The sequence below is a fragment of the Myxocyprinus asiaticus genome, chromosome 31, assembly GCF_019703515.2.
Source record: "Myxocyprinus asiaticus isolate MX2 ecotype Aquarium Trade chromosome 31, UBuf_Myxa_2, whole genome shotgun sequence".
Taxonomy (NCBI): Eukaryota; Metazoa; Chordata; class Actinopteri; order Cypriniformes; family Catostomidae; genus Myxocyprinus; species Myxocyprinus asiaticus.
The window spans coordinates 19,041,650-19,066,831 of NC_059374.1; the positions used below are offsets into that span (position 1 = coordinate 19,041,650).

The window sequence follows — 25,182 nt, forward strand, 5'->3', positions numbered from 1 at the left end:
TTTCTAAATGGTTCTGGTACATTTGCTTTTGTGGAGGACATGCAGGCAGTGCAGGATCATCTTGTAGAGCTCTCAAAATCTCATCCATGAGATCCCATCGTACAGGAGCCACAATGACAGCAGGGGAAAGAATGGGTTCAGGAACCTGTGTAGTAGGTTAATTCTCAAAAATGCATGAGAGAGCATCAACTGTACAATTCTTACTTCCTGGTCGATATGTAACAGTAAAATTGAAATGAGTGAAGAACAATGCCCCTCTAGCTTGTCTAGAATTCAGTCTCTTAGCTGCCTTTATATACTCAAGGTTCTTGTGATCCGTTAATACCAGAAATGGATGCGTTGCCCCCTCCAGCCAATGTCTCCATTCTTCCATTACCTCCTTTATATACAGTAACTCTTTATTTCCATCATAGTTCATTTCTGCAACAGAAAGTTCCCTGTCTGTCACTCACTCGAAGTTGTGTCGATGTAGTGACACTAGGGGTTCGCTCTTGAGAGCCCCAATCACCTTTGCTTTATTCAGAAAAGGCCAATGAAAATTGGCGAGTGGAATTTGCATGCCACTCTCCGCCCCGGACACACGGGTATAAAAGGAGATGGCATGCACCACTCACCTTATTCCTTGTTGCTGGAATTTACGGCACATATCAGCGGTCGCCCTCGCATGGTCGAGTGTTGTGCTTCCCCTGGGCTGAGTCCACAGGTGTTAAAAGAGTATATTCCAAAAGAGTATATTTTCTCTAAAAGAGCTCGCACAAATGATTGCCGTCTTTTCAAAGATGTCCTTTTGCCTTTGTGCTACTGGGTGCGGCCGTTATCTCTCCCCACCGGATGGCCATGAGATCTGTCTCGAGTGCTTGGGTCGCCAGCACGCCGAGGCAGCTTTCGTGGAGGGGTCATGTTCTCACTGCAAGAACATGCCCATGAGAATGTTGTGGTCATGGCTCTCTTCCTTCTTTGTGAAGCAGAGAGCCACCGCGGCTGCTTCCCGACCCGGTCCGTCCTGCTTTGAAACTCAGGCGGCTGCATCAGCGAGCACCACGGGCGATCTGGATGTGGATATGGGAGCGTTTCCGCCGGCTCAATCCCCACCGACCTCCCAGCTCTCAGCACGCTCGTTCTACCCGGTAGAGTTCACGAGCGAGGTAGGCGGTCCGCCTCAGGGCGGATTTAATATCTCGATCGGAGGGTGGGCTTCTGCTTTCAGAAGCGGACGAATCTTCTGAGCTCCCGCTCTCGGGCAGTAGAGCTCAGGATGAGGCGGACGCTGAGTTGGCAGCCGTGCTTGCCCTTGCGGCCGCGAAGTGGAACCCTCTACCCTGCCCTGAGCGTTTGCAGCTAGATGATTGGTTTCTGGGCGCAGAGTGCGACTCACGGCCGCACCCCGCCCAGTGCCCTTCATACCGGAAGTGCACGAGGAGCTCACAAATTCGTGGAAGGCACCTTTCTCTGCCCATACATGCTTCGCCGACTCGTTCACCCTAACTACCCTCGACGGCGGAGCGGCTAAGGGATATGTCGAGCTTCCCCAGGTAGAGCGCGCCATCGCGGTGCATTTATGGCCGCAGGGCGCAGCCACCTGGAGGAACCGACCAAGGCTCCCTTCCAAGGCGTGTAAGTTTTCTTCGTCACTCATGGCGAAGGCTTACAAAGCCACAGGTCAGGCCGCTTCCGCCCTGCATGCCATGGCCATCCTGCAGGGCCACCAGGCCAAAGCGCTCAAAGATCTGCACGAGGGTAGGACCGACCCAGGGCTTATGCAAGAACTGCGTATTGTGACCGACCTTACTCTACGAGCGACGAAAGTCACAGCGTGTGCCCTGGGCTGGACAATGTCCACCTTGGTGGTCCAAGAGCGGCACCTGTGACTCAACCTTGCGGAGATGCGTGACGCCGAGAAAGTCCGCTTTCTCGATGTGCCCATATTCCAGGGGGGCTCTTTGGTGACACTGTTGAGGATTTTGCCCACCAGTTCTCGATGATGAAGAAGCAGACGGAGGCCATCAAACACATCCTGCCGCGGCATGGCTCAGCCACCTATAGGCCTCCGAAGTCCCGCGCCCCGTCTGCCTCTCACCAGGGCCGTCCTCCTGCGGTGCCGGCCCTGGCTCCATCGGCCCATCGGAGCCCGTTCGCTGGTCTTTGAGAAGAAGATCCTCCCTGCCAGCCGGCCGCCAAGAACCCCGGACAAGCTTTGAGATGGTCCTGAGATGGGCAACCCAGGGATGTGGCAGCTCTCATTGACGACTCTGACCCAGGTGTGTGCACGGGCCCTACTCCCGCCCCTGGGTCAGCATGAGGTAGGTATCCCAACATCGGCGAATGCCTTCTGGGCTCTGGGTGTCAATAAAAGACGGCCAGGTGCTGAAAGTCTTCCCAGTCAGTGAGCGGGACACGAGTATCTGTGCGAGGCGAGGATGCCTCGGTCCTTCGGGCGGAGGTTGCCACACTTCTGGCGAAGGGAGCGATAGAACCCTTCCCCTTAGCCGAGTCGCACAAGGGCTTTTACAGCCCTTATTTTATTATACTCTGGGGGGGTGGTGTTACGCCCAATCCTGGATCTGCGTGCCTTGAACAGAGCCTTACACAGGCTTCCGTTCAAGATGATGAAGCAGAAGCGCACCCTGACGTCTGTACGACATCAGGATTGGTTCGTGGCCATCGACCTGAAGGACGCGTACTTTCACATATCGATCCTTCCTCGACACAGACCCTTTCTTCGGTTTGCCTTTGAGGGATGAGCATACCAGTACAAGGTCCTCCCTTTTCTTGGTATGGCGTTGGACTTGGTCACCCTGATGGCATGCCTTATGAACGAGCATGCACAGTCAGTGCTGGCCTGCCTGAAAATCTTCACGCAGAAGGTAGCGGTCCCGGTGAAACAATTTCAGAGGCTCCTGGGGTATATGGCATCCTCGGCGGTGGTACTCCCCTCAGGTTGATGCATATGAGACTGCTCCAGCACTGGCTACAGACTCAAGTCCCGAGGTGGGCATGGCGCCACGGCACACAGCGCGTGACTATCATGCCTCGTGCCATCAAACTTTCAGTCCTTGGTCAGACCTGCCATTTCTACGAGCAGGGGTTCCCTTAGAGCAGGTAAGGCACATCGTGTGCAATGGCCAGTTGCTGGCAGTATCACTGGCCCTTCGGAGACTTCGGCCAACACAGCAACTGTGGCATACATAAACCACCAGGGCATGGTACGCTCACATCGCATGTCGCAACTTGCCCGCCGCCTCCTCCTTTGGAGTCAGCAGAAGTTGAAGTCTCTGCGTGCCACTCACCTCCCGGGTGTCCTCAACCGTGCAGCGGACACGCTCTCACGGCAGGTAACGCTCTGCGGAGAGTGGAGACTCCACCCCTGCACAGTCCAGCTGATTTGGGATAGATTCGGAGAGGCGCAGGTAGACCTGTTCGCCTCCCGTGAGTCCTCTCACTGCCCCCTTTGGTACTCCCTGTCTGAGGCTCCCTTCGACATGGATGCTTTGGCACACAGCTGTCCTCGGGGGCTGCACAAGTACGTGTTTCCCCCAGTGAACGTCATTGCACAGATGTTGTGTAAAGTCAGGGAGGACGGGCAACAAGTCCTGATGGTTGCGCCATACTGGCCCAACCGGACTTGGTTTTCAGACCTGATGCTCCTGGCAGTAGCCCCTCCCTGGCACATTCCCCTGATGCAGGACCTTCTCACTCAGGGGCAGGGCACGCTCTGGCACCCATGGCCAGACCTCTGGAATCTCCACGTCTGGCTCCTGGACGGGATGCATAGAACCTAGCAGGCCTTCTGCCAGTGGTGGTCGACACGATCACTCAGGCCAGAGCCCCCTCCACGAGGCAGCTGTATACTCTGAAGTGACGTCTCTTCATGAATTGGTGTTCTTCCCATGGTGAAGATCCACGGAGATGTGCAGTTGGGTCTGTGTTGTCTTTTCTACAAGAGGGACTGGAGAGACGGCTGTCTCCCTCTACCCTGAAGGTGTACGTGGCTGCTATTGCAGCATATCTTGATACACTGGATGGGAGACCCTCTCAACAGCACGACCTGATCACCAGGTTCCTCAAAGGCGTGAGGAGATTGAATCCCCCTAGACCGTGCTTGATTCCCTCTTGGGATCTCTCTGTGGTCCTACCTGCCTTACAGAGAGCCCCCTTTGAGCCCCTGGAGCAGGCCGAGCTCAGAGACTTTGTCCCTGAAGACGGCCCTCCTAGTGGTGCTCCTATCAAGAGGATGGGGGACCTGTAGGTCACCAGCAAATGCCTGGAGTTCGGGCCGGCACACCTGGTTACGTGCCCAAAGTTCCCACCACTCCCTTCCACAGGTGGTGAACCTGTAAGCACTCTCTTCAGAGGAGGAAGACCCGGCCTTGTCGTTGCTGTGTCCAGTTCGTGCTCTGCGCATCTATCTGGACCGCACGCAGGTCTTTAGATGCTCAGAGCAGCTCTTTGTCTGCTTTGGAGGGCAGAAGAAGGGGAAAGCTGTCTCCAAACAGAGGTTGTCCCATTGGATTGTGGATGCTATTTCTCTGGCTTACCAATCACAAGAATTGTCGTTCCCTTTGGGAGTCCGGGTGCACTCCACCAGAGATGTTACATCCTCCTGGGCACTGGCGAGGGGCGCCTCTCTAGCAGACATATGCAGAGCAGCGGGTTGGGCTACACCCAATACCTTTGTGAGGTTCTACAACCTGCGCATAGAAATGGTTTCGACCCGAGTGTTACGGGGTAACAACAGGTAGGCCGGGCGGCCGGTCAGGTGTATCGCTTGCATTGCGCCTTTCCCCTTTTGAGGTGATAATGTGCGCTATCTTATCCACAACAGTTCCCTGTAACTGGGGAACACTGGACACCTCTTTAATTCCTTAAGCACTATTCGGTGGCGAACTCGGCAGAGGAGTGACGCCGCCAGGCCCAGTACTCGTGGTATGCCCCTTTTCAGGTGAGCCCATGTACTTGGGCTCAGTGCTCCTTACATGGTGATTCCCCCCTCGGTAATCCCGTATGATGCGTTTCCACTGTTCAGTTTCCCCTCAGGTGAATCCTGTGTTTCCCCTCGTCAGAGCTCTGCTCTGCCTCGGCCACTGTTGCTGTGTACCCTCTCCGTAGATAGGGTCCTCCCCAGTGGCACCATTCCCTATGTGAACTTCCCCGTCTGTAAGTCCATGTGAGGTATTCTCCACATGTTAACCTCCCTCCGGTAGGATGTGGTCGCCATAGTGCTCTCCCTCCTAGAGAGGGAAGAGCACTTCCCAAGCGCTATTCTATCAGGTGCTCGGTGGGAAAATAACTTAATACAAAAAACAGGAAAGACAACCACCTGTAGCTTCCTCAGGTAAGTGCCTCCTCCCACCCTTATTGGGACCTGGGAGACACCTTACCTAACTCGCTGGAAGGTCACGACGTGGTCGAGCGCTCACTGTGAGGCACACAGCAGCCTGCCCGTGTCCACTCCTCCGTACCTCGCGACATGGTTCAGCGCCTGCGGCGTTTCGTATAGGAACCCCTAGAGATATTGTGTCCCTCCTGCCGTGGTGCTGAACTGACAGCCATGACATGGCTGGGACTCTCTCTCGGCTCCTCAGCACAACTCTGAATGAGTGGTGCACGCCATCTCCTTTTATACCCGTATATCCGGGGCAGAGAGTGGCATGCAAATTCCACTCTCCAATTTTCATTGGCCTTTTCTGAATAAAGCAAAGGTGATTGGGGCTCTCAAGGGTGAACTCCTAGTGTCACTACATCGACACAACGTCTCATTCCCTCCATCAGGGAACAGAGGTTACACCAGTAACCAAGATGTTTTCTAGAGAAAAAGTTACAAGGTTGTAACTTGGCTGGGAAACCATGTCGTTGAGAAAGAATAGCTCCAATACCCACATCTGCAGCATCAACCTCTACAATAAATGGAAGTTCAGGATCAGGGTGTTTGAGTTAGTTAGTTAGTTAGTTAGTTAGTTAGTTGTTATTGATTTTATGCCATGCCAGCTTCCATGGCAATTTTCATGGCAAAAAACAAGTCAAAATATATTAAAAGGTAGAGTAATTAAAAACCTATATAAGGTTTTTAAAATGTATTTTCGATATGAACTCTAAAACTGATTCAGGGTTGACTTTGTTAAAAATCTCTCCAAAAGTATTTTCTGAGTAAACTCATTTCCTAAAAGAAATAAAACCAGCACAATCCAATAAAATATGCTTCAAAGATAGTGGATTCTGGCATGTGGTGCATAATGGTGGAACTTCATCTGATATTAAAAACTTATGTGTGAGTCTGAAATGTCCTATTCAGCAGTGGGTGTAAATGATCTGATCCCAGCGATGACTGTGATTAAAGATCCTTCTTCTGCCCACTACAGAGTTTATTTCTTGCAATTTGTTTGTAATGCATTGATCCCATTCTGTTTGCCATTTGTTGATGATGTAAGAGATTATGGTAGGTTTCAGATCTGAGGGTGTTATGGAGCATTTTTTAAGATCTGTAGAAAGTGCTTCTTTAGCAGCAGAGTCTGCTTGTTTATTTCCTAGGATTCCACAATGGCCAGGTACCCAGCTAAATTAAATATTAAAATTCTGTGCCTCCAGAGTTGATAATTTGGTTAGAATCTTTACAAGGGCTAGATGGTCATTTTTGAGTGATGCAAGTGCTTGAAGACATGATTTTGAATTTGTTATTATTAAGAAATGTATCTGCCGTGTGGTCTTAATGTGATCCAGTGCTAGAATAACAGCATTGGACTCTTTTTTTTGCTTTTTTCGCTTTTTTGGTGATTGATCACAAATGCAGCCCACACATGATCTCCAGACTTTATCCATCTGAATATACAGGTGTGTGTGATGAAAACATCTCTTTGATATACAGGAGTTGTTGAAGGTATTCATTTGGATGGGTTTCAGATGTTTTGTTTCTTGTTAAGTCCAGGATTATTTTTTGTTTTTTTGAGATCCCAGGGTGGTATATTGCAGAAGTATGTCTGTTCCAGTATGCTTAAATCAACTTTTATGTTTTCTAGATGGAATTTAATCCATAGGCCAAGAGGTTGGATATGTCTTGGTTTTCTCTCAAACAGATATGAGTATTGGGGTGAGAAGATTGCATGATATGCTGGGTTTTCTTTTTTGGTATTTACTTTTGTTGTGTATTGCAGGGCTAATTTGAGACATCTGTTCTCTAGAGAAAGTTTAGTAGCCTCTACATATAGACTTTGAATTGATGATGTTCTGAAGGCCCCCAGTGCCAGACGTATGCCTTGATGGTGAACTGTGTCCAAAAGTCGGATAAATGATTTTCTGGCTGAGCCATACACTATAATTCCATAGTCCAAACGTGATCTAATCAGCATTCTGTAAAGGTTTAGAAGAACTGAGCTCTCTGCTCCCCACTTAGTCATTGCTAAAACCTTTAAAATATCCAATACTTTAAAACATATGGCTTTTAAAATCTTTGTGAGGGATAAAAGTCAATTTATTGTCAAAGGTTATTTCAAGGAATATGGTTTTCTTGACAACTTTGATAGGATCGCCACCCATATATAGCTCTGGGTAATGATAGAGAGAGCGTAACTGGCAAAAATCCATACAGACAGTTTTACTCTTTGAGAACTTAAACCCGTTGGACACAGACCAGGCCTGGACCATATTAATTGTCAGATGGATTTTTCTTTCATGTTCATGAATTTGCCTCTAAAGCAAATATAAATGTTGTGTACATAAAGGCTGCAATGAATGTTTGATCCGATGACTTCTGCAACACTGTTTATTTTGATACTAAAAAGAGTCACTGATAAGATGCTTCCTTAAGGTACTCCTAACTCTTGTCTTTGTGGGTCCAATAGAGTATTACCTACCCTGACTTTAAAATGTCTATTGGATAAAAAGTTGACAAAAAAAAAAAAAAAAGGGTAGATGTGTTCTAAAACAAAGTTGATGTAAATCCTTTAAAACACCATACTTCCATGTCGTGTCATAAGCTTTCTCCAAGTCAAAGAAGACAGCAACAGCATGTTCTTTTCTGATAAAAGCATGACGTATATATCTTTCAAGGCTAATGAGGTGATCTATAGTGCTTCTTCCTTTTCTAAATCCACCTTGAGCATTACTTATAAGATGTTGAGACTCCAACATCCATACAGTCATTCATTAACTATTCTCTCCATGGTTTTACATAAACAACTCATCAGGGCTATAGGTCGGTTGTTAGAAGGTTCATTATGATCCTTTCCTGCCTTTGGAATAGGAAAAATGTCCACTTCTTTCCAAGAATATGGAACTTTTCCTGACATCCAGATGGAGTTAAACATTTTTAAATGTAAGGACAGGACAGTGTGAGGCAAATTTTTTAAAAATTGATAGTGAAAATTGTCGGGTCCAGTTGCAGTATCATGTGATCTGCCTATGGCCTGCAATAGCTCTTCCATAGTGAAAGGTTGGTTGTAAGGTTCCATATTATTGGATGAAAAGTTAACATCTTTCTTTTCTTCCAGTGCCTGAATTGTTTGAAAGGCAGGGAGGCAGTTCTCAATAGAGGAGTTCTGTTCGAAGGTTTACGCTAGGATATTTGCAATTTCTTGTTTTGTAGTTAAGACTGAGCCTTGATGATTAATATGTTGAATTTGAGGTCCACTCTTCTTGTTCTTCATTCTTCAGATCAGATTCCAAACCTTTTTTGTTGGAGTTTTTGATGTCAAATTGGATACAAATTGTTTCCAACATTGTTTCTTTGCCTCATTTATTACTCCACATGCTTATGCTCTACTTATTTTGACATTGATGATATTTTCCATTGTTGGACTTCTGAAGAATCTTCTTTCAGCTTTCTTCCACTCTTTTATAGCCTTTTTGCAGTTGCCATGAACCATGACAATCGTTTGCATTTTGTATTTGGTGAAGTTTTTGGAATGTTATCGTTTGCTATGGAGATTAAAATACTGGTAAAATGTTAAATAGGATCTGGATTATCCTCAGGAACTGCTTTGAACCTTTCAGAACATAAGGTTTGAAAATCGTACCAGTTGGCTTTTTTAAGTTGCCATCTCTGTACACTTGATACTTCTCCTCTTCCTTTGAAGTTCACGATTAGTGCAAAGTGGTCACTTCCACAGAGGTCATTCCACACTTTCCATGAGCGATCTAGTAGTAGCTCAGGCTGGCAGATGGTTTGGTCAATTGCTGAACAGGTACCATGTCCAGGGTGTAAATAGGTTTAGGACCCATCTTTTCGAAGGCACAGAGCATGGTTGTTGATAAAATCCTCAATATTCTTGCCTTTTGTATTACACTGATTACTACCCCACAAGGTGGCTGTTAAAATCCCCCGTAAGTATGAAGGTGGGAGGAAGCTTCTACACAAGGTTGTCCAGATCTTGATGCATTATAGTCATATCTGGTGGAATGTATATGGAGCATACATGTGATAGTCCTCTGGAGGGTTAGATGTACTGCTGTTACTTATAAATTGCTATTTAGTATGATGTATATGTGTGTCACATAGGGCTGCACAATTAATCGAAAAACTAATCGCGATTACGATTATGGCTGCCACAATTATGTAATCATGAAAACTGACGATTACAGTGTTCAATTTAAGTCTGCTCCTTTTGCATCAATGGTTTCTATTTTCAATGTGTTTTTGCAGCGGTTGAGTACTCTAACCAATAACTAACATGTCTGTTAAGTAATGAAATGACAATGGCCAATCAGAGCCGCTTAAATGAGTCCTTTGTCCTATCAGTAATGACAACTGATCCTAATACGCAAGTTTTAAACCGTCTGAAACCCATATGCTTGCTTTGTGTTCCACCTCTGTTCGCAGTGGCACATGAAAATTACTACTGAAGAAATATCACCTGACACATGAAAAGATGCTGTAGAACAAGATCGAAAAGCACTTTGGAATTATTTTGGATTCATTGCATATTGCGCCGATCGTTTTGAACATAGATGTTAAGTACACTGCAAATGAGCAACACGACAAAACTAAAACACTCCCGTTCTAATCAATGCATAGACGCGGTGTAAATAATTGATTTATTATGCTGATTAGACAGCTTTGTTTTTAATGAGAGCATTCACGAGAGTGCAGAACTTTGTTCGGAGCGTCATTGATCTCGCGTCGAAATGCAGGTCTGAAACCTGCAGTGAGTGACAGCAGTCATTGTAATGGGAGAGTTTGTCACATTGCTCGATTTATGTGTACAATTTATTAAAAATGTAATAACAGATTTGTTTTGTCTTGTTAATAATTAGGCCAATGTGAATTTGATTTGTACAAAATAGCAATAAAGTAATTCAGCTTAACTGTTCTAAGTTTGTTTTGGAGGTGTAGCCAACATAAAGAATATGGCATGAATAGCATATTTCAGGAATCACCGTCATTGTTATCGAGTCTGCTCTAATAAGACCCATTTGCCACATTTTCACAAATCGCACAAACTCCGATCGCAAATGACTGTTTTAAATTTTTAAAGTGCAACCACTGAGGCCAAAAATGATCTAACGATGATCTTACATGAACAAGATCACCACTGAAGATCTAACGGGATGAATGGTCCCCTGTCTCGCACCAAAGGGCTTACTGAATGCAGTAAGTAACTTGGTCAATTTAAATCGGCTGTTAATAAGATTGAATATTGAATATGTCATATTATTTACTGTACATGGACTAATAATTTGAGCAGTAATTTAGCAATAATTTAATTTATTCTATACCATAGATATCCATTTAAAATAATTTTTCTTTGGCCTAACATTAACAAACATGTTTACAATATTTAATGCTTAAAAGATGCTTAAAAGAAACTGGAGAGCAGCTCATATCCACCATTGAAATCTGCTACTCTGAAGAACCGCATGGTTGCTTACTTTGTGACGTCATGGTAATTTAATATTTTAATCAACATTAATAATCACGATTACAATATCAAGAGCAATAATCGACAATTATGATTTTTGCTATAATCGTGCAGCCCTAGTGTCACATCATTTCTAATTAAAATACCAAAAGAATTTAAAATTGTGAAGTTTTTAAGAGCATAGTATCAGGTGACAACTGCGTCTCTTGTAGACAAAAGGCAATTGGATTGATAATTGTAGATAATCATTGCAATTCTGTGAAGTTAGCTCTGAGCCCATGGCAGTTCCTTTGGATAATAGTGTGATCCATATTTAAGTTGGGAGAATAGGGATATTACTTCTAGTACTGCCTTTTGGTGAGCGGCTTCTACTGTGATAGCCACTCTCTTTCCTTTCAACATCTTTGATTGCTTTCGTCTTTGTATTCTCATTTTGTGATACTTTTGATTATGAACATCCTGCTTTTTTAGAATTCTTGTTAGTTATTTGATTTTCTGTTTGTAAGTTCTGGTTGGTTTGGCTATGGGTTGATGTAGTTTCATTCTGATTTCCTGCACTCTTTTATCTAGGAGGAGGTATGTCTTTACTGTTACAGACAGTTTGTGGTTTGTCCTTTTGCAGGCAGGTCAAATCTGTCTGCCAATCCACTGAACGAAAAGTTTTTTTGACCACAGAGGCGAAAGTTTTATTTACAGTGAAAGAGGGATACACAGAGACCAATTTGCATGCTTCATGATAGCTGATTTTCTTTTGTACATCTTATTTTCTACATCAAGCTTTCTTTTGATGTAGCCATATGTTCCCCTGCACAATTGCAGCATTTGGGTGGCTTCTGGCAGCTTTCTTTGTCATGATCCTCCTCTCTACAATTGCAGCAGACATGCTTATTCTGACAACTGTTTGATCTATGTCCATACTTTTGACAGTTAAGCATCTCAGTGGATTTGGTATAAGTCCACTGGAACACTCATATTCCTGATTTTGATTCTTTCTGGATGATGAGGTTTATTGAAGGTAATAATGTAGGTGCCAGTTTTGATAATTAGATCTTCTCTTTTGATTGTTATTCTTTTCACATAAATCACCCCTGAGGAGTTCAGAAGTTATTTCTTCTTCATCTACATCGTCCAACTCTTTGGTACAAATCACTCCTTTGCTGTAGTTGAGTGTTGGATGTGGAGAAGTCCTTATAACAAGTACAGCCAGCAAACTGGCACAAAGAAGGTTCTCCAAATTAGCCTTCTTAAAACTTTCCACCAGAATCTGGCCAGATCTCAGTTACTTCACCTCCTTAACAGTACTAGCTATTCCTGTTATGCCCTTGTGAATGGTAAAAGGAGATAGCTTTGTGATTGGCATATCTGATGATGCACATTAAATAATTGTAAATTTTGGCCAAACTTCAATGTATTCTCAGAAGTGGAGTCCATGTCCATGTCTAAAAGTCACTTTTTGGATGTGTGTTTGGTAGCCATGTTTAGTGTATTATGTTTCATTATCTCTACTCCCCACCCACCTTGGAGTCCAACAAGGGGATGCACAGATCCGCGGAAATCCTGCAGATTATGCACCAGTGATGTAGGAATAGTATACTCGAGCACAAAGAACGAGAGATGTTCCATCTACTCGATTGACACTTAACCAACGCCTTCTGGGGATACTAAAATGATAGCTGATGTTAACCTATCATATAGTGTTACCAGGGCATGTCTTGATCAGCCGAGTGATTGGATCAGGCTTTTCCAATCTCCCATCTAGGTGATGTAGGAGCAAAAACACAGTATTAAAATGATGGAAGCCACAGCAACAACATTTCTCAGGAGACAGGATCTCTTCCTCCACCGACACGGGTCGCAACTCATGGCAAACAAGTCCCCCTCTTTTGTTGTATTTACGAGTAGCAGGGGTATGCTAGGACTTACAGAGTGGTAGACAGTGATAGTATACGAAGATGGGAAAACTCAAGTACAGTAGAGAGAAAAAACTAATTAAATGTAAATAAACAACTGTGACCCTAGTATGGGAGGCTCAATGGTTATTCACTCTTGCCCAAGGAGTTGACCCTAGCACTACAGAGGGAAGGAGCATGCCACTGTTCCTTTCACGAGCTACCACCACAAAGGTGGGTCCTGTGCCTACCCAGGGGTGTTTGAATATGGGTGCTGTAGTGAAACTAGCTTTGAGCTTAGTGAATGCTTGATCAGCCGAGTCATTCCAAAGAAGTTTCTGAGGCTTACCCTTAAGTAGTGCTGTGGGAGGAGCCGCTACTGACCTGAACCAATGTATAAAGCGGTGGTAGAAGTTGGCAAAGCCAAGTAATCGTTGAAGCTCCTTGACAGTGAAGGGAGATGGCTAGTTAAAAACCTTACAAACCTTGTAATAATCCATCTGGACTCCTTGTTCATCGACAATATATCCTAAAAAAGGAGATGGTCTTGACTCTGAATTGTCACTTTTCTAACTTCACATACAAATGATTGTCAAGATGTCTTTGCAAGACTTGTCTTACTTGGGCGATATGCTCCTTTTCACTGTTGGAGTAGATCAGTATATCATCAATGTAGACTATAACACAGTGATTGATCAAGTCCTTCAAGACTTAATTTACAAAAGACTGGAAGACTGCTGGGGCGTTAGCCAAACCATAGGGCATCACCAGGTACTCATAGTACCCCTATTGGTGAGGAATGCAGTCTTCCACTCATCACCTTCTTTGTTACGAATGAGGTTATAAGCACTCCTTAGGTCCAATTTAGTGAAGATGGTAGCTTCATGTATATGCTTGAGTGCTGATGGGACTCGGGGCAAGGGGAAGCGATTTTTTACTGTGATGGCATTCAGACCACGATAATCTATACATGGCAAGAACCCAATCATTCATTTCAACAAAGAAGAAGCCTGCTGCAGCAGGGGAAGTGGAAGGTCTTATGAATCCTAGAGCTAGGGCTTCACCAATGTAATCTTCCATAACTTTGTTCTCATGAAGTGACAAAGGGTATACCTTACTTTTAGGAGGTGAACAGCCAGGTAGCAATTCAATGGAACAGTCCCAGGGTCTGTGTGTAGGGAGTAGTGTAGCCTTTTCCTTACTGAAGACATCCACTAAATCCCTGTACGCCTCAGGAATGTTCATGTTTAGGTTCATATGAGGACTCTCAATGGATGAAGATCTACATAAAATCTTAGGTAAAAGTGGACAACAGTGTTCAAAACAATACTGAGACCACTGCATGATCTCACCATTGTACCATGATATATTTGAATCATGCTGTGCTAGCCATGGATAACCCAACACTACGGGGTGGTGTGGTGAGGAAGTCATGAGAAAAGGCAAAGATTCAGTGTGAAGGAATCCGATTTGCATTCTCAGAGGTAGGGTTTGTTTCAATATAAGGCCAGTTCCAATGGGCTGGTTGTTTATGGCAGCTGTTTTTATGGGTGGTACACAATGATTTGGGTGGTGGAATTTGTCAACCAGATTAATGTCTATGAAATTTGCTGCTGTTCCTGAGTCAATCAGTGCTGTAACAAAAAAGGATTTATCTTGATGAATGAGTGTAATAGGTACCATTAAGCTCCTGTTAACAATGGTGGAAAAATTCTCTTTACTCACCCAAGGAGCAGATTCAGACTTTGAAGTCTTTTTAGGGCATGACGAGAGGCGGTGAGTACCATCTCCACAATAAAAACACAACCTTTCTCTCTGCCACCGTGATCGTTCAGACATGGAAAGTCTTATACGGCCGATTTGCATGGGTTATTCGGACTGCATTAGAGTATCTGGAGGGGAATTATGGGAGATTTCCTTCCAAGAAATGGAACCCTTGGTGCAGTTGCACAACAAATTATCAACACCAATGGAGAGATTAATAAATTTATCCAAATCCAATGAGTCATCCTTACGAGCTAACTCCTTATGGAGCTTATGGATTGGGTTCTCAATGCCTAGCTGATGTTTTATCAAATTAGTAGTGTTGTAGAGATTCTAAATCTGACATTAGATGAATCTTTTACTTAGTGTCTCAGACACCTACACTCACACACTATAGACATAAACTCAGATTGGGATTACCCAATCCTACACTTGCAACTCTGACTCTAACCGAGAGGTTGACGGCATCCCGTCCTGAGACTCCAGTATACACCATTTCCTTGTTTATTGATTTATGACTGGGAGGTCCCAATCAGATGTTGCTGTGGAAGACTCTCAACTCAACAAAGTTAAACATAAGTTTATATACGTTACTGTAACACTTAAGAAGGTAAGGAGGAATACTCCTGCCTCCCCTCGCTGGAACGCGAGGCCAGTGTGGCTCACAGGTGCTCTGCCCAGATGCCACTCGGCTCCGCCCTGCTCACCACATACCCCATCGCTGAACTCAGGTTGGAGATTTCTCTGACCTGTGACCTACTCCCCCCCATTTCGAGGAAGGGAGCATCGACAGGTCACACCGGTCTCCGGATCCGACCTGTGCGTGCCTGGGAGGGGGAACAGGATGAAAGAGAGGAGAAAGAGAAGGGGGGGGATAACAAAAGGGAGCGAGAAAGCAGAGAGGGGAGAGAGAGGAGAGAGAGATGGGCTTGCCGGCCCCGGACAGTCCATCGACTGGCCCTCAGCTCGCTGTCATGCTTCCGTCTGTGATGCCGGGCAATGGCACTGGACCCCTCAGCCATCCCTTCCGGTTGCCAGTTGCTGCAGTATTCCAGCACCACTGGATTGGGCACTCCCTCAGCGTCGCAATCCTCAGTCAGTGGCGAGGACTCCTTGACGGCGCGTCTTTCCTCCTACCCAGGTTTTGGCACCAGTGTAACAATTAATGAGGGGAAAGGAGGAAGCTGGGACAAGGTTGACAAAGCACATAGACATTTATTGTCGAAGACTTTTCAGTGTTCCACAATAAGACTTTTCAGCAGAACATTCAACAAATGCGCTGCTTTTCAGCACCCGTGCTTCTGACACGCAGACCCACACAGACAGCTTCACGCTTCTCTCTCTCTCATATGCCGCTGTCTCTTCTCCTTAAGTATTCCCGCCGCCCCTCGCTGGAACGCGAGACCGATGTGGCACAGAGGTGAAAGTAATTCGCCACTTATCTTCCCAGCCTCACTCTGTCCAGACACCGCTCAGCTCTGCCCAGCTCACCACATACCCCCATCGCTGAACTCAGTCGGGGATTTCTCTGGCCTGTGACCTACTCCCCCCCCCCATTTCTAGGGAAGGAGCATCGACGGGTCACACCGGTCTCCGGATCCGACCTGTGTGTGCCTGGGAGGGGGAACAGGATGAAAGAGAGGAGAAAAGGAAAAGGGGGGTGGGAATAACAAAAGGGAGAGAGAAAGCAGTGAGGGGAGAGAGAGGAGAGAGAGATGGGCTCGCCGGCCCCAGATTCGCCATCGACTGGCCCTCAGCTCGCTGTCATGCTTCTGTCTGCGACGCCGGGCGATGGCACTGGACCCCTCAGCCGTCCCTTCCGGGTGCCGGTTGATGCAGTGTTCCAGCTCCACCAGATCGAGCACTCCCTCGGCATCGCAATCCTCAGTCAGCGGCGAGGACGCCTTGAAGCTGGGACTGGCTTGACAAACATGTAGACAATTAATGACACTTTTCAGTGTACAAAGAAACAAAAACACGCACTGCTTTTCAGCCAGCTGCATCAAATCATAAAAACAGTCAAACACGTGGACAAGCTTCGTACATCTCTCTCCCGTCTGCTGCTGTCTCTTCTCCAAAAATACTCCCACTTCCCCTCGCTGGAATGCCCAGATGCCACTTGACTCCACCCTGCTCACCACAGTTACATTGTAAGATCATATCCCACAGTACTTGTTTACAAAAAATAGTGTTTTGTTATGGAAAAGTAATAGAAATGAATACAGTTTTTAGAAGTCTTGAACATATCATGGACATTTAAATAAGGAAGTTACATTTTTATAGTTATGCTATATTTGCTCCAGAATATTTAATCTGCTATATATTGCTGTTTGTGAGTGCTTGTGTGGGGTAAATTTTGTACTCCAAAAAACAGGGTCAGAAATTAAGGGGGGCTTGTGGCAAAATAAAAATGCCACCAAAAGTGGCATAAATGCTCTTGAAATTCAAAATGTGTGGGCAAACAATGCCCCTGTAATGAATTTTTCTGTTTTTGTAATTGTATTAATAACATCTGATATCGTTATAATATAGACTAGTTATACACATTATCAAATAAAATATGATATGATGTTGATTAAATTTTATTGGAAGGAGGTAATGCATTTTCAATCTTATTCGGATTGTGAACTTAAGTAAATACATTGATTAAATTGAAGTATATAAATAAAAGAGTGGCAGTATTTTTTTATATATATGTTCAGAAAAAAATGCCCTCATAAATGCAAAAAGATGCCCTTGAAAATCAAATCCAGGGGGCATTTGTTAATTTCTGACTGTAGAACGGCTTCACAACAGGCAGGAAGGAGAACACAGGGAAGCAGGTTTTTCCTGGCTCAGGTAAAACTGAAACATAATCTAGCTCAGGTGCAAGCGCCCTTACCGCTTTCTCTCTCTCCGGACAGACGCTCGACCATGCCCCCGCTGCCACATATCCACACCGCCCGACTCAGCCCGGGGAGACATCCATGTCTACCACTCCCCCCCATTTCTGGAAAGGAAGTCGGCGACAGCCATCTGCGCTTCCGGTCTGTGGACCACCTTGAACTTAAATGGCTGATGAGCCAGATCCGCACGTTGTTATCATTCATGTGGTGGAGCCATTGGTGTAGGGCGTGATCCGAGCAGTGGGTGAAGGCCTGCCCCAACAGGTAGTACCGGAGACTGAGGACTGCCCACTTGATGGCGAGACACTCCTTCTCTACGGTGCTGTACTTAGTCTTCCTTAGTGAGAGCTTGCGGCTAATGTACAGCACCAGGCGCTCCTCCCACTCCACCACCTGTGAGAGTACGGCCCCCAGTCCTCTGTCTGAAGCGTCTTTCTGCAAGACATTGGAGAGAGAGAAGTCGGGTGAATGTAAAAGCGGCCCCCCGCAAAGTGCGGCTTTAACTTGTGTAAACGCCTGTTGACACTGCTCCGTCCACTAGACCGGGTCTGGAGCTCCCTTTTTAGTGAGATCAGTCAGCGGGCTGGTGACATCCAAATAATTAGGCATGAATCTCCAATAATAGCCAGCCAGCTCCAGGAACTGTCTCACCCCCTTTTTGGTCTTGGGCCTCGGGCAGTTCGCAATCGCAACTCCAGCAGACCAGCCCAGGCTCCATGCCTGCACCTGCGTCAGCGGACACTGTAGGGGCAGAGGGGGTGTGCCCCCCACCTCGCTTGGGGAACTGGCCGCGGTGGTGGAGCTCCTCGCCTCCGCGGGGCAGGAACAGGCTCTGGAGAGAGAGCAGAGTGAGAGGGGAGGGGGGAACACACAGGGGGAGGGGGAAGAGAGAGAGAGAGAGAAGAAGAAGAAGAGGGCTCTTCCGCCCTTGGGTACGCCGCCATATGGTCCTCCGTGAGTTGGACAGCTTCCTCCAGCAATTCCTCCAGGTGGCACTGGACCCACTCCGCCATTCTTTTAGGCAGACGAAAGATAAGCTGCTCCAGTACCACTTGATCGATGACTCCCACGACATCGCGGTTCCCTGCCAGCAGCCATTTCCGGCACGCGTCTCGGAGCCGTTGGGAAAAGGCAAACGGGCGGTCGGACTTCCCCAGCTTCAAGGTCCGGAAGAGCTGGCCGTACTGCTCCGGACTTCGACCCACTCGCTGCAGGATGGCCTTCTTCAGGTCATTATAGGTCAGGAGGTTAGCCGCCGGCAGCTGTTGGGCAGCAAGTTGGGCTTCTCCGGACAAGAGCGGAAGGAGCAGGTTTTTCCTGGCTCAAGTAGGACTTTAATAGGCCACTTCAGTGCTTTACAACTTCACAAACTCATCAGCTTCACAGGCACATAGGCATTTAACACATCAGCTTCATAAACACGTAGTCACTTAAACACATCAGCTTCATAAACAAAACAGGTTAAAAGTAACAGCTTCAGCTTCAGGAGCACCATGGCCTTCTTTGTGCCAGACTCTCTCACACCCTCTGCTGATGGTGTGGCTGCTTATATGCCACTCTCCCCATGCTCACTGGAATTAGAGACAGGTGTTACACATAATCTAGCTCAGGTGCAAGCGTCCTTACCGCTTTCTCTCTCTCCGGACGGATGCTCGACCACACCCCCGCTGCCACACTGACACTGCTAGAAAGTACAATTATTTAAAACTAGTATTTTAAAAGTATTGGTACCGCAAATATGCCCCAGAACTGTTCTCTATAAAATTATTTAAAAAACGTCTTTCCAGTAATCACAAACGACAGGAAAGGTAATGGAAAACTCGTGAAAATTAATTGGTCAAAAAGTTTGGGAACTCAGTTTTTTATGCACTAATACAGTTATTTTCTTGAAACATTTAGTATAGCATAACTGTTTAACTCCTTGACCTCAAGATGTTAAAAATAATTGTGGTATTTTAGTGTCCAAATACTGTAGTGTTGGTAAATTCTCAGTCAATTGGCTTAGATTAATAAAAAATTTTCACTGAAGAGCACACATATTTTTTCAAAATTGCCATTTCTCTTAAAAAAATCTATTTTTTATAATTAAAAATTAAATAACTTGTTGCTCTGAGTATTTGCAATTGTAAGTCTTGTTTTAAATGTGTGAGAAAATGCAGTGTGTTTTTAAAGGTCAGGATGCTTCTGTTTGCTGCATGTTGATTCCCAGGTTGCTTGATTTCAACTGGCTTTAGTACTTAAGCAAAATTACCCAATGTACTGCTGTGTGTTCAAGCATGCTGCGCAATCGTAGTGTTCTTCAGAGAGACACTCAAGCTCTATTTTAAAACACAAGTCCTCCGCCACAAGTTTTTTCTTCACAGAATAATTGTTTATAAAATATGCATTTGATGGAGTCAAGTCCCCATCTCGGCAGTTCGAGACATATATATGCATTTCAGAGACATAGCTCTCCTCTGTAAAGCAGATATCAAAAGAAAAAATCAGCAACCTAGCCCTCTGTCCTTTTCCTGGTTGGTAAAAATTCAGATTTTTATAGTAGGGGAGACCGGGAAGTGTTATAACACAGGGTGAGTTGAAATATCATCAGTTTAATCAACTAGAAATTGGCTACAGGTGAAAAATCACTATTAAATGTGTCCACCACCAAATATGTTTGTATTAGTTTTTTTTCATATTTTTTTTTTTATAAAACACTGAGTTACAGACATTTAAACAAAAATGTATTACAACACTCCCCAGTCTCCCCATTTTTTTTTTTTTGTATTCATATACTGAGGTCAGATCCTTTATTTTTCCCTATTCTCTCCACATGTAAGGGGAATCAACATAAAAATAGGAAGGTGACAAATGATTTTTAGGAGAGAAACAGCACTATATCTGCAGTAGTTTGTTTTGCCACTGGTGAAATAACAACAGATGCAGAGAAAGTGTGAGATAATTGCAATCACTGTTGCTCATTGGAATTTAACCAATGAGAGAGTCTTGGTCTGGGATGAATCTGGGAAGAGGGAGGGACGTTACAGAGAGTACAGAGAGACCTGAGGTGTTGAGTTACCCACTTGTTTGTCTTGGCAGAGATCCGTGAGGCGTTCAGGGTCCTGGATCGGGATGGCAATGGCTTCATCTCCAAGCAAGAGCTTGGCATGGCCATGCGCTCACTAGGGTACATGCCCAGTGAAGTAGAGCTGGCAATCATCATGCAGAGATTGGACATGGATGGTGAGTTGCCCAACACACACACACACACACGCACGCATGCACGCACACACACACACACACACACACACACACACACACACATGTTCGTGCAGCTATCCTTATGAGGACTCTCCATAGACATAATGATTTTTGAATCTCAAGTGTGATTTTGATGTAAGAGGGTCTGATAATGTTATTGAGTTGGTTTACATAGGAGCCTGGAGACGTATGTTGGGATTGTACTTTATGTGTTATTCATAAAGAGAATGCTACTGTGCATTCTGGACATGAAAGATTGTCCAAATACAGAATCTTCAAAAGGCTTTTAGGCCTGAAATATTTTGTTGTTAATTTGTAGTGAAGATTTTTTGTACAAGAGGTTTAAGTGGAAATTAATTAATATAATCATAATGTTTTCCTGCTTCGTTGACATATGTTCATAAAACACTAGACATTACCTTTGACTTCAGGCTGTTAAATGTAGATTTGGAACCCTACATTAATTGTTATGACAGCTATACTACATTTTAGCTCAATTTCATCAGATATGAATACAATTTTTTCCCCTTTTTGTGAGTCAGGGACTTTGCCTGGTTGTCTGAGGATTTTATCAGTAACAGAGAGCTGGACTTTTCTACTTTAAACCTAAAGTAATGCATGTACGGTATAATATTAAACAGCACAGACTCAAGCTTGGACCAGAGCTAAACATCAGTGACAGATACCATACTTTTTGAGAGACTCTACTATTCACAGGACATAATACCAATTGTGCTATATTGCAGGAATTTTTTTTTTCTCCATAACAGGGATTAACTATTGAGTGTTCACTACAAAAATATATATTTTAGCCTATTTTTAAGATTAGCCCATTTCAGTTTCATAACAAAATTCTATAAAAATGTAATTGTGTAAAATTGAACAAAAAAAGAAAAATGTATAAAACTTAAAATATTTAGTTTTTTTATTTTATTAAAAATAACTCAAATTAAAATGCATAAATCTTTAAATTATTATTTGAGTGTAAATTATAGAAGTGTAGGCATAGAAACCTACCTTTGTTTGAACCATTTGTAATTTTTTATATGTCAATCCCTTTAATATGATGTCGAAAAGATCAAACCATTATTTGTTATATAGTGGAAATGTCACAGCATAGCACTGTTGAACAGAAAGTGCAGGGACAAAGATAATTTCTGATTTTTTTTTTTTTTTTAAATGAATACATTTCAATAAAAGTACATTTTAGGTAGGTTAAGTCTTTGTACCCCATTAAAATGTTTTGCATTATACACTAAACAGAGTCAAATATATCAAATAATGTGACCAAGTTGTTTAACCTGTTCATTTTTATCAGTGAAATTTCATAATAAAAACATATTTAGCACAAAAATGGCACAAAATGAAAATTTGTTTCAGGATTTTATTGCGATATTGAGTTGTCACATTGTTAAATTCTTGCCAAATATCAAAGCCAAGTATTGCACTTTCCATTCAATAATGGAAAGTAAAAATTGTATTAAGGATTAGATAAAAAAAAAAAAAAAAAAAATATATATATATATATATATATATATATTCATAACAAAGTGCTAATAAAGTGCTACTTCTGTTCATTTGATAGTGTAATGAGCTTGCTCATCTATCATTTGAGATATGAAGAATACAAATCCTGATGGCTCCAATTGACATTTATTAGATACGCATGTCTTTATATTCAAGGGCCATGTTACCTGGCCATTGTCACATGAAATGAGCTGAGCTGCCAGACAGCAGATTAATTTGTTCAGCTAATGTAGTCAGATGTACCTGAGTGCCTGAGGACTCACATTAATGTTCAGAGATCAGCTAGATTTAGTCACTTTGAGTCATCTGTAGGAGCAGCACTGCTCTGAAGAAGCCTACAAGTAGTTTGGAATGCACAGGTCCCACTCATTCAAGCACTCGTTGAAAGTGTATGTTACAAACACATTATGTATCTAATTTGTCCATAAGATAGTTTTAAGACTGTTTATTCATAACTGCTGGTATATACAGTATTAGTGTGTTTAACTGTAGTGTTAAAGGGAAGTGTGTAATTTTTTTGATGTCAAAACTAAGGCTATCAATTTATCGTGTTGATAAAGTGCAGTTAATTATATAAAAAAGGTGTTAAAAAATCAACAAAAGTAGTCATGCCCCCTGACTTTATGTAAATTCCGAAATAAGGAGTAAGGCCCCAGTGTTTTGTATATATTGTATATATTGTATTTGGGCCATTGGAGACGCTACAAAAGTGTCTGTGTCCATGACGCATGTGTACATAGACCAACAAATATTGTGCAGACAGACAAACAGCCCATGAGTCGAACAGGGCATGTTTCACATACAACTACGTAACTCACTACTTAACCACTATAGTACGATGCATCGTTGGAGAAATTAACTAGCTAGTCATGACTGTTTTCCAAAACCGTAGTAAGTATGTCGTACATCCATCGTTTGAACCACGTTGGTTCAACAATATAGAGCTATCGTTAATGATGTTACGCAAGGAGTGGAGTAATAATTTGTGCGGATATTAGATTATAGCTCATTTACACCTAATTTAGAAAGCTGTTTAATGCACGAAAGCTGCTTAAGACACGAAAGCTGCATGCACTATTTAATGCGACAGATTCATTGCACTGCAATAGTGGGGTTTCCCTTTACATCAGACTTCATGTTTCTCCCCACGCATTTGAGCAAATATGCACATGCTCATTCTTCAAAAACCTAAGAACCCCAGGCATTAACATGGTCTCACATAGCCAGACCTTTGACTAAAACGGCAAAGGTCTGGGATTTATAGCAGCTTACATTGGCCAAGAACCGGCCAGTTAAGCCCTAGGTATACTTCCATTTTGATGCGAACGCTCAGCTTCTGCGTACAGTCGAACGCGAGCCTGTCAAAGTATACTCCATATAACTGTGCGCACATACAAAGGCGGTTGGCGCATGCGCACTATGACTGCTATGACACACCGGACTTTCTCTTCAGGATTTTAGACCCATGAAGATGTCTTTATATTCCTTCAGACTCAAGGTATACAAATGCAGGTATCTCCTGACCTCCTCACACATGCATTCTTGACTTGCACATCCACTGTTGTTGTTTTTACCTTCATCTCCTAATGTTTAGTGGTGAATATCTTCTTCTAGCATGTGCAACAATGGCTCAAAATGTAAGTGTTGCCACCTTGTGGACCCACTAATTAGTGCAAATAACTCCAGGCGTATGCACATTGTGAGCGTTAAAAGAAATAACGGGCTGCGTGCATTCAGTGCTCGAGTACTCTGTTGATGACGAGATTTGTGTCACATGTCCTGTATGCGGACGCTCAGCATTTGACCGAAGTATACTTTGGGCTTTAGACAGGAAAAGCCCTCTAACTGACATGTAAAGCGATTAATCACAGTTGGTTTAGTTCCATAACATATGGACCAAGATATAATTTATATAATGGACTCTATATTTATATAAGAATCATGAGGGATTGCACAGAAAACACACAGGCAAATAACGGAATATATGTATAGAGTAGGGGTGTAACGGTATGAAATGTTTACGATACGATAATCTTCACAAAAAGTACCGCGGTATCATGGTATTAAGGTGCCTTGCTAAAATTATTGGAAAAATACAGCAACAAGTCGACTAACTGGATGATGGCCTAGGATGTGATATCGGGGCATTTTTCTGGATGAATAAATAAATACATTTGAAACCTTTATAGTTCGTTGATGCCATCCCTAACTTATTTTTGAAATGCAGGCAACATTATAAATTGTAATACATAGGCCTATATTAAAATATGACATTTTCTTTCCAGGTATTTCCCAATAGGTGCATCTTGTGAAGGAAGGAAAAGCAATGCCAAGTGAAATGGATAAAATTATGCATAAGTTATTTTATTTTTTTGCTATTTTGAAATATAATAATAATGCAGACGGTTAGTGCACGGACTGTGGGCAGTCCCTGGGCATGCTGTCTGAGGCTGAGACTAACATGGACACTGATAAGCCGTGTTCTCCGACAGAAACCGTGTATGTTAAAGCGCTTTTTCTTAACAGCCTTTACTCCCTAAAATGGCTGCATTCATGTTTACGTGACGTTCCAGAACACCACTTTCTGCAAAACCCTGGAATGAGCAGATTTCTTAAGTGCATAAACGTGGTCAAAGTCTTGACAAAATGAAATATACACTGCATATGGAATAAAAGATATAGAAGCCTCAGCGAAGTCAAATGATATCCAAACAACAAACTAACAAGGAACTATGCATCTAACCACAGGGGAAGAGCTGTAGTGACAATGTTTGCGAATGTTCATTGGAACTGCAGTTTCAGGAAACACCAAATCATTGAACAGTGTTGGTAATGATGGAACTCACAACCATAGTTGGCCAACGATGCTTTTGGGAAATGCACCCAAGGACGAACTCAGTTGCAAAATGGATTGTTGTGGATTGTAGGCCAGTAATAGGCTTTTGTTCCATGATATGAATACTGTATAATGCAAACATCATATTGACTTCCAAAGCCCCTTTTTTATTGTCTGTTCACTCATCTGTCACA

The 25,182-nt window shown here is 43.7% G+C and overlaps 1 protein-coding gene across 2 annotated transcripts in view; it reads left to right on the forward strand.

Annotated features, from left to right (window-relative positions):
• LOC127422350 (calcium-binding protein 8-like) overlaps positions 1-25,182 on the forward strand; it is a 138,174-nt gene that overhangs the window by 30,562 nt on the left and 82,430 nt on the right. For both annotated transcript variants that reach the window (XR_007894153.1, XM_051665808.1), the window contains exon 3: positions 20,464-20,607. Coding sequence is in view for 1 of the 2 variants with exons in the window: in XM_051665808.1 (XP_051521768.1) it covers positions 20,464-20,607 (144 nt within the window). In the remaining variant the exon portion in view is untranslated. The remainder of the gene's footprint in view (positions 1-20,463; positions 20,608-25,182) is intronic.